This window comes from Mandrillus leucophaeus, unplaced genomic scaffold (genome assembly GCF_000951045.1).
Source record: "Mandrillus leucophaeus isolate KB7577 unplaced genomic scaffold, Mleu.le_1.0 Scaffold1, whole genome shotgun sequence".
Classification (NCBI taxonomy): domain Eukaryota; kingdom Metazoa; phylum Chordata; class Mammalia; order Primates; family Cercopithecidae; genus Mandrillus; species Mandrillus leucophaeus.
The window spans coordinates 7,481,540-7,491,856 of NW_012098097.1; the positions used below are offsets into that span (position 1 = coordinate 7,481,540).

At 48.4% G+C, this 10,317-nt stretch overlaps 1 protein-coding gene across 1 annotated transcript in view; it reads right to left on the reverse strand.

Moving 5' to 3' along the window:
- The window catches only part of CD300E (CD300e molecule), an 11,208-nt gene extending 1,979 nt beyond the window's left edge, over window positions 1–9,229 (reverse strand). The window contains exons 1-2 of the mRNA XM_011973253.1: window positions 9,059–9,229; window positions 2,563–2,910 (exon numbers count right to left, since the gene is read on the reverse strand). Of these exons, the coding sequence (XP_011828643.1) occupies window positions 2,563–2,910; window positions 9,059–9,221 (511 nt within the window). The 5' untranslated portion in view covers window positions 9,222–9,229. The remainder of the gene's footprint in view (window positions 1–2,562; window positions 2,911–9,058) is intronic.
- Window positions 9,230–10,317: the final 1,088 nt, after the last annotated feature.

Sequence of the window (10,317 nt, forward strand, 5' to 3'; positions counted from 1 at the left end):
GCCTCCCGGGTTCAAGAGATTCTCCTGCCTCAGCCTTCCAAGTAGCTGGGATTACAGGCATATGCCACCACACTTGGCTAATTTTGTGTTTTTAGTAGAGACGGGGTTTCTCCATGTTGATCAGGCTGGTCTCCAACTCCTGACCTCAGGTGATCTGCCTGCCTTGGCCTCCCAAATTGCTGGGATTACAAGCGTGGGCCACCGTGCCCGGCCCATGTGGAAAGGCCACTGTAGGCCGCCCCTAGAGAGGGGATAGGTTGTCACTCGGCTCCTCCTGGGGACTTCAGGTGACCACCAGACTATTGACATAGTCTACTCCCTCATTGCCACTGGACCCCCAGCTCATGATCTCCCTAAAGCAGTTGTCCTGGAGGCTCAGCCCTTCACCAAGGGCCCGACATAGGCTTGGTGTGATCCGATAAGCAGACTTCGACCGCTCTGTTGCTGGAGATTTGCTGATGGATGTGACCTGAGCCCCACCCCGTTGGAGGGGCAGAGACACATAAACAGATGGACTCACTTCAGCCGGAAGCAGCCCTGGGAAGGAGCCCCAGCAGGTGCAACAGGAGCACAGGGGAGGAGCTTGATCCACTCCCAGGCCAGCAGGAAGGAGGGAAACATGGGCAGCACCTAGCAGAGGCAAATGCGGACCATGGGTTGCTTTTGGAAAGTGAGAGATGTGAGTGTGGTGATAGAGTCTGAGTCTGAGGACAGGAGATGGTGTGGATGGCTAAGGGGCAGGGGGCAGGGGAATTTGGTTGAAGAGAGATGGGGAGGCAGAGAACCACAGGACAAGGAGCCAGCCCCAGGAGGATCACCCTTGGACAGGATGGGGAAGCCTGTCCTCAATCTGAAAGGGAAGGGGGAAGAATGAATGTAGATTGCATGGAAGTTTGCAAGTGGGAAAGGAAAGAAACTGATGTCCTGTGTGTTCTCAGGAGGTAGATGTACAGGAGGTAACGCTGGAAACTCTGAACTTCTACTGGCAGCCACAGGCACCATTTTCTTACTTTGTTTCCCCCAGCAGCGCTAGAGCAGGTGGATTTTAGACAGGATGGCCAACTTTCCCAGGACTTTTCTAGCCTTAGCACTGAAAATCCCACATTCAGGAAACCCCTTAGTCGTGGGCAAACTGGGATGGTTAGTGGCCTTAATTTTAGGATTGATCCAGGGATGAGGGTTTTGTCAGGTAGATGAGGAAATACAATATAGGAGTTATGGGTGCTACTAAGAGAAGAAAATGTCAGATTGGTCATGATCTCACGCCTATAGTCCCAGCACTTTGGGAGGCCGAGGCAGGTGGATGGCTTGAGGCCAGGAGTCTGAGACATGTCTAGGCAACGTGGCAAGACCCTGTCTCTACTAAAAATCACAAAATTAGCCAGGCATGGTAGTGCACACCTGTAGTCCCAGCTACTCAGGCTGGGAGGATCACTTGAGCCCAGGAGGCGGAGGTTGCAGTGAGCCGAGATCACTCCATGGCATTCCAGCCTGGGCAAACAGAGTGAGGCCATGTCTCAAAAAGGAGAGAAAAAAAGAAAATGTGATATATTTCAGGGGCTCAAAGTGGCCTAGGAAGGAAGTGAGGTCAGAACAGGAGTGACTGGGACAATAAATTGGGGAAAATGGAGGGAAGGATCAGAAGACAGAAGGTCACTACAAGGTTGAGAATAGGGACAGTAGCATGAGGATGGGGGAGAGCTGATCGATGAAAAGTTGTCAAAAAATAGAATGTATGAGTGTAAGACTCTGAGCAGCAACCAGGTTGGGTGATGACAAGCTCTGAGATGTTTCCTTGGGGTGCGATTCTGAAGAGAGTGGAAAATAAAGGACACCAAGGTTGAGAATGTTAAGGAACCCAAGGCAAGATTGCCAAGTTATTCATTAAAACCTGCCAAGATAATGGCAGAGGTTGAAGTGGAGGCACTGGCAGGTCCCCACTGAATGAGGGGGAGCAGCCTGGAAGCTGATGGACAGCCTTGTCGAGCACAGATAGAAGGTGTGTGTGGCCATCTGGCACAACATTTAAAGGAAGCAGGTGGAAAGTCACAGGGCAGAAGTTGTGACGGGGGCAGGAAGAATTGAGGCATGGCTCCACAGCCCTCTAGCATATGGGGAGTAAGAGAAAGAGTAGCTTCCACTCAAGAAGCTACTAAACAGGAAGGTCTTCCCAAGCAAGACATATTTCAAAACAGCATGGTAGGAGGATGTTCTGTGAGGAGGCTGCAAATGTACAGGAGTGTTTCTTCTTTGGTACAGGCTTCCCAAAGGGCACGGTGGAAACAGCTTTGGCTCAGCATGGAGGGGCTTCCTCCATGCTGGGTAATGGGGTGAGGCCCGGGCCCCATGGGAGTGACGGCACCTGAGCTGTGCACCCCCCAGTCCACCTAAGGCTGAAGGATCAGCCACCTCTCTCCGTGCCCATGCTATGGGCTCCTCCCAACACCACTGTGACTGAGGACAAGACAAGACTTGGAGGCACACTTCAGTATGCCACCCACCCTTGTTCCTTTGTCCTGTCACACCCTAAAGCCCTGCTGCCGAAGTGAGGGGAGCTCTTACCTGGGGAAACATACACCCTAACCAGGGCCGAGGGATCACGTGACCATGAATCCAGGATCCATACTGTCTGAATTTTGCACCAGTAAGATCCAGCATCATCTTCATTGAGGTTCTGCATGGTCACAGTGAAGGCAAGAGCCTCCGGATGGTCTCTGATGGACACGTGGCCATTCCTCTCCACCTTCTCTTCTCCCTTGGTCTCCACAATGCTCTCACATGATGTGTCATACTGTCCTCGGCACCAGTATTTGTTATATCCCTTGTACGTGCTCTCATACTGACACCACACTCTCAGAGAGCCCCCCACAGTGCCAGTCACAGAGTCGGGGCCCGTCAGAGACAAACAGCCTGGAAAACACAAGCCCGAGTCCCAGGTCTCCATCCAGATGGCCCTATCAGCAGCCGTCTGTCTGAAGCTTGAGGGGAAGGTTGCCAGGGAGACCTGGGTGTTTCCTGGGATGGGGACCTGGAGGAATACCTGAGCTTAGGACCTAAGCCAAAGAATCCCTGTGAGAGAAGAAACCTGACCCCTGTGAGAGCAGTGACACCAAGTCACAGCGCAGGGGCCCTAGCACTTGGAAACCAAAGCTGGAGGTAGGAGCAGAGAGGAGCTGTCCCGCCTTGTCCCGGGCCCTGCAGCCTCTGCCAGGCATGAGATTTGGTCATATACAAGATCACTTCCCTTCGGAGTGAGACCCACGTATTCTGGGGTCTTCTGCAACTCAGGCTTATTCTTTAAAAGCACAACGTGTGGTTTCCTCCACTCTCAGAGTGTTCTTGTGGGAGGGAAAATAACTCTCCTGCTCTGATCTTAACCACTCTCTGGGAAGAATCGACATGACCCTGGGAAGAGGGGTTGTGTCCAAAGGAAGCCCTGATAAGCTTCTTTACATGAATTTGGGACACAAGATCAGCCTCCCCGATAACAGTCCCCAGGTCTTGGGTGTCAGAGGTCACCACGCATTCAGAGGAAAGAGGGAAGCTGCTCTCTGTAACCGAGTGAGGTGCTTTGGGTCCTGGGGGGAAAGTGGGGCTTAGAATCTGGGAGGCAAAGTGCGAGAAGTTGATACGGAAGGAAAGAGAAGGGAAAAGAAAGGCTGTAGGTAGGCAGAAGTTCAGGCATTATGGGATGTGATGCTCAGCAGAGGCCCCAATATCTTGAGCGAGTGCTGACAAACTTACAAGAGGCTTTGACTGAACTTGAGTGCATGTGCACGTGCACGTGTGTGTGGGTGTGAGAGAGGGGGAGAGAAAGACAGTCACGAGGCTGAGCTTTGCATCCCCCAAAGTAACCTGAGTTAGCAATAAGAGGATGAACACACACAGGGGCCACGGAAGCTTAAGCTGTTGGAATGAGCAGAAAGTGTGAAACGACCCCTGGTATCTGCGAGTCCTACGACCATCTGGGCTCCTGAGCTAATTACATCTAGATCCGAGGTGACTGAGGACGGAGGAGTCCCTGACTTCTGGCTTCATTCATTTCTCTCCCCTTCTCCCACCACCTGCCTTTCCTCCCCACTCTGTCCCCAGCTGGCTCTGTCTGTCATATGCCTTGGCAGATGTGTGAGCCGCCACCATGCACACCTTCCTCACCCCACCAGCCATGCTTGGTCTGAGACAATCTCACTGTCACTATCTCTTCCCACCCTCCTGGTCCCTCCCACACTCAGTAGCACCTGTCACCCCCACCCTGACCCCTTCCCAGCCCCTACCCCAAACCCTGCCCCAAACCTGTGTTCTCCCGCTCTGTGCTCCCTTGACCACAGCAAAGTTGCTCCTGACCCCGCATCTTCTGAGCGCTTCCCATTTCTCTGTTGTCCTAATTCTCGTAAGAACCTTCCTTGCCCTGGATGCTGCACCTTCAGGCATCTTCCCATTCCCAAATCCCTGCTCCCCACCTATGTTCTCCCCCAAGAACCTGTTGCCCACAGCTGCACACCCCTCCTGAGATTGCAGAGCCAGTCCTCACCTCCTCCCTTCCACCTGCCCCCAGCCCCCTCCTAGAGGTGGCACATCCCAGCAGCACCTCCTTCCAGGTTCTGGACAGAGCTCAGGACTGCATTTCCCACATGGGAGTTTGACAGGGTACAAAGGGCTCATCACAGCCAAGCGTCTGGTGGTGGAACCGAGGCCTGCTTGTGCTGCTTCCGAAAGGGATCATTCCTGCAGAGCTTGGGGTTCTCCTTCTGCCAGGATCAGAGCCAGCCCCTTCAGAGCTGAATGTGTCCTAGAATTCCTGCCACTCCAATCAATAAGATGCCAGCTTCAGATGGGAAGTCAGACTCAAGAGAGCTTTCCAGGTTCCTTCCAGCCCAAAAAGTCTTTAATTCCTCAATTGCATAAGAACTGGCCTGGCCTTCTGCCCCTGGCCTCTGGAAAGAGGCTTTCTCCTCTGGAATCTGCCCTCCACATTCCTGATTACAACCTGGACTCTTTCAGCCCTGCTAGGAAGCAAATGTTTCACCTTCCTCTCAGTCACACACATACAGACACACACACACACACAACACACACACACACACACACACACTGGGGAGAGCACAGCTGAGAGAGGAAACCATGGGACCATTTCGTCCCTTCCAGCGCCCAGAGCCACTTACTTTTAGCTCCTCTGGACTGAACTGTTTCCTTTCCCAGGTCTCTGTTAGGTAAACCTCCAGGTTTAGGGGTCTTTCTGGCTCACAAACTTTACAACTTTTCAAGCCATTCTAAGTCAAGCAAATGGCAGTCCCTTTGCAGAGTCAGAATCTCATCCTGAAAAGCCTAAAAGTGCTATGGGGAACCCCAAACCTAGCAAATCTGGAAGGTCACCCTAGAAAAGAAAGGGCCTTCTGCATTCATGATGGCTATTCTCTCCAGTAGGCAACCTTCTCATTGAAATGAAACCAATGCAAATGAATCTTCTGAAAAGACAAAAGATGGTTCTTAAAATGTGGAAGTCACGGCTGGGCGCTGTGGCTCACACCTGTAATCCCAGCACTTTGGGAGGCTGAGGCGGGCAGATCACAAGGTCAAGAGATCGAGACCATCCTGGCCAACGTGGTGAAATCTCTTCTCTACTAAAAACACAAAAATTGGCCGGGCGCGTGGCTCAAGCCTGTAATCCCAGCACTTTGGGAGGCCAAGGCGGGCGGATCACCAGAGGTAAGGAGTTTGAAACCAGCCTGGCTAACATGGTAAAATGCTGTCTCTATTAAAAATACAAAAATTAGCCAGGCATACTGGCAGGCGCCTGTAATCCCAGCTACTTGGGAGGCTGAAGGGGAGAATCACTTGAACCTGGGAGGCGGAGGTTGCAGTGAGCCTAGATCATGCCATGCACTCTAGGCTGGGCGACAGAGTGAGGCTCCATTTAAAAAAATAATAATAATGCAAAAATTAGCCAGGCGTGGTGGTGTGCACCTGTAGTCCCAGCTACTCAGGAGTCTGAGGCAGGAGAATCGCTTGAACCTGGGAGGCGGAGGTTTCAGTGAGCCAAGATCGTGCCATTGCACTCCAGCCTGGCAACAAAGCAAGACTCCAGCTCAAAAAAAAAAAAAAAAGTGGAAGTCACTCGTAAAGACTTATATTTCAGAGGCACGACAGGAGTGTGGATAAGGGTACTATCTAAAGCCCAGTAAGCAAAGCCACCTCCAAAATGGAGGTAAAGCAAGGCAACTTGCAGAGGGGAGAGCCTGGATAGGTGAGCTTAAAGAAAAAGATAAAGTCCAAGGCAGGCAGATCACTGGAGGTGAGACCAGCCTGGCCAACATGGTGAAACCTTGTCTCTACCAAAAATACAAAACTGAGCCAGGTGTGGTGCCACATACCTGTAATCCCAGCTACTCAGGAGACCGAGGCATGAGAATTGCTTGAACCTGATCAGCGGAGGTTGCAGTGAGCCAAGATCACCCCGCTGCACTCCAGCCTGGGTGACAGAGCCAGACTCCTTCTCAAAAAAAAAAAAAAAAAAAAAGAAGAAGAAGAGGAAAAAAAAGATGAGATGAAGGGTGTGGCTGATTAAATCACAGACCCTCAGATGTAGATCGTGGCTTCTAGTTGCTTAGCCCAATTTTCTACTTAATATAAAAATATAATGAAAGCAACTTTTCATGCAAAGTATTGGCAAATGACACCAAATTACTGTTGTTTGAAAGAAGAACCAGGATTGGATTGGGAAGGAGTGGGGAGATCTTTGTTGTTGATAACATTCTAGTTCACGGATTGGCCAGTGAGTTCACAGATGTTTTAGTTACATATAATTAAAATAAAAGAGGGTCTTGAATGGACCAGTGATAAGAGAGTGTTCCATGACCCATGATCTAATCCTGGGCACCTGAAGTTAAGGAAAAAGAAGGTTATGCTAATTCCAAGATACTTTCCTCTGTCCTGCTAGAGTGTTACCTGAATGCAAGATTAGCAGGTCTCAAGGAAATCCAGCATGTTCCTGGAAATGATTGATGGAATTATAAAAATGCGTCTGTGCCTTTTTTGAAACATGTGCTTGCTGGTTGCTTGAGGTTAATGGGAGCTAGTAAATATTGGACAGCAATCAGTTCAGAATGGAAATACCAGATGATGTTGCAGAGAGATCAGCTATTTCGTGACTATTACTCGGTTAGCCTTATTCTTGACACCTCTATGGCCAATGGAAAGAGCTCTGTGGAGGACACAGATCTGGACTTCATTTCCAGCTTGTCTATTTAGTTCTTATGTCATCAGATATCCCATCATCAACTTACTTATGAAGTGGAGTCAATGCTATTTGCCCTGCCTAGGTCACAAAATTGCTCAGAGGGTTAAATTCTATCATCTGTTTGGAAGTGTTTGTAGGCTATAAAAATGCATAATAAATAGAATTCTAGTTTTGCTCTTTCTTTATTTTTTACTATTTTGTAGAGACGGGGCCTTGCTATGTTGCCCAGGCTGATCTCAGACTCCTAGGCTCAAGCATTCCTCCTACCTTGACCTCCCAAAGCACTGGGATTACAGGTGTGAGCCACCACACTCAACCAACGTTTGCTTATTTTGTATTTGAATTTGCTTCCTTCCTCTTTGTCATTTATCCTCCATGCTAGAATTGCCCCTTTCCATCTCTCTTTCCCAGTTAAGGTTTTCAGAGGGACCTGTGAAGGTCACATTGTGAGCCTGAGGATGGGGAATGAGATAGGAGTGGAAAGAGAGATGCAAAGGGCAAAGAAAAAGGAAGCAAATTCAAATACAAAATGAGCAAACATTGGTTGAGTGTAGTGTCCCATGCCTGTAATCCCATCACTTTGGGAGGTCAAGGGAGGAGGATTGCTTGAGCCCAGGAGTTTGAGTCAGTGTCATCCACCTAGTCTTCTTCCCTTAAATCTCTGTCATTTTCACTCACCCTTCTAGAAAGAACCTTGTCATTACATTGGGAGGTTTCTATGTTTTATGAGGGAAATCAACCATAAAATTCATTCTGCAAACATGAAGAATGTCCTCTAATTTTTAGCCTAAACTTATTTCCCCACAGACAAATGTGTTTTCCTGCATTTTGCATTTTGAATGTCTATTAATAAGAGTTTCTCTTCTGAAAGTCCAACCTTTGCAGGACAGTTTCATTTACTTGTTTACACCACACCTTGTTCCAGGAAGGATTTAAGGTAGATGTTGAGGATGGCATTTTAGACACTTGGTTAATTCTTTTTTTTTTTTTTTTTTGAGACAGGGTCTCACTGTGTCACCCAGGCTGGAGTGCAGTGGTGCAATCTCAGCTCACTGCAACCTCCGCCTCCCAGGTTCAAGCGACCCTCCTGCCTCAGCCTCCCAAGTAGCTGGGACTACATGCGTACATCACCACACCCAGCTAATTTTTGTATTTTTAGTAGAGACAGGGTTTCACCTTGTTGGCCAGGCTGTTCTCGAACTCCTGACCTCAGGTGATCCACCTGCCTTGGCCTCCCAAAGTGCTGGGATTACAAGTGTGAGCCACTGCATCTGGCCCATTAATTCTTTCTCACAAACCATTCCAACCCCTTTACACTAAGCTTTGTCAAAACAGAACTATTGTTAATTCTTGAACTCTCCATGGTCTTTAATATCCTCACACTTGTCCATAAGATATTCCTTTCTCACTCAGCCAACTCATTCATCCTTCAGGATGAACTTCCAGTGAAGCCTCAGTGACATCTCCCACCCTTCAAAGAGCAAAATGAGGGGTCCCTGTTGCATACTCTCATCACCACATGAATAAGTCTCTACAACAGTAACTTCCACATTGTATTGTAGTTAGTTGATTCCCTCAATTCAGAAATTACTCTTAATTACAGCACCCAGAACAGTCCTGGCACATATCTGGTGCTTAGTAAGTGTTTGTAGGATCCATGGATGAATGATTGAACGTACAGAAGGATTGACAGGTGAATGAATGGATGTATCTTTCCCTTTTCTGTGGACACTTTACCTCTGGCTTAAACCCAGGATAGCTCTTCTACCTACTGTCCTGCCCTCTGCAAAACCAAGGCCCCAAAGCCACAGCCCCACTCACCTGAGAAGCAGAGAAGGAGTAGAGCTGGGAGCAGCCACATGGTCCTGTCTCCCTGGCTGCCGTCCTCAGCAAATCTAGGTCCCAGTTGGAATCCAAGTATGTGTAACAGAGCCTGGGTCATCCACTTTCTACGTGTCCAAGTCTCCTTTGTGTTCTCTCTCATCTGTTTCCTTTTTTGCCTTTTAAAGGATGCTTCCTAGTTTTAAGCCTTACTTAGCAGAAGGGGAAGGGTGGCAAGAGACGCTTCTGAGAATGGACTAAGCACAAAGAAGAAAATCTGTTGACCTTCCTGTAATGTGAATATAATGGTTGCGTCACCCCCTGAGATTTCATGACTCGGGACTTCATGAAAGTCAATCCCAGTTTACGAAACCTCTCCAGCAGAGGAGACTCTGTTCCCTGCCTCTTTCACTCTTCTTCCAATCTGGGATTACTTTACCGATCTAAGTAGCTTCCCTTCTCTATGGCTGCCTACTTTTGAATCATAAAACACCCTCTGCTTAAGGAGCTGTAGTGAGCACTCCCCATGTCTGTCTCAACCGTTATCTCCATGCGGATGACTTCACACCTCTTCCTCTAACCCAATATCCCAATATCCCTCCTGGGCGCCAGATCCTACTTTCTAACTTCCTGTAGGGAAGCTTCACCTGCTTATACACTACTAACCTAGTTCAGTATGTGGGTCATGGTCCACACCACAGATTCTGAAGTCACACAAACTCAAATCTCATCTCCATCATTCATTAATCATCTGACCTTGGGCATGTTGCTATATCACTCTCCTCCTCAGTCTCCTCATCTGTAAAATAGAGAACTCAGGATGATTCTTTCTCGTAGGGTTGCCACGGGAAATAAATGAGTTAATGTAAGTAAAGTGTTTGGTACAGTACCTGGAACATAGTAACTGCTCAGTTAATGTTAAACACCTTTAGAATAGTCCTGGACCATTGAAATAGCTTCTCATCTGGTCCCTCCACTAGCTATACATTCTCTCTAATCCAACTTGCACATCAGAAGATACTCTTCTTTAAGCCAGGTATCTGAAACTATAATTTCTTTCCTTCTCTTCCCCAGAGATACCCATCCTTGATACCCACAGCCTCTAATCTTTACTATCTTTTAGAACTCTACTGTATCATCTGATATTTCAAATTTTGTTGTAAGAGCACAAATTCTTATCTTTTATGTACCACTATATCTGATGAAATATTATATAGCCAGGCATGGTGGCACATGCCTGTAATCTCAGCTACTTGGGA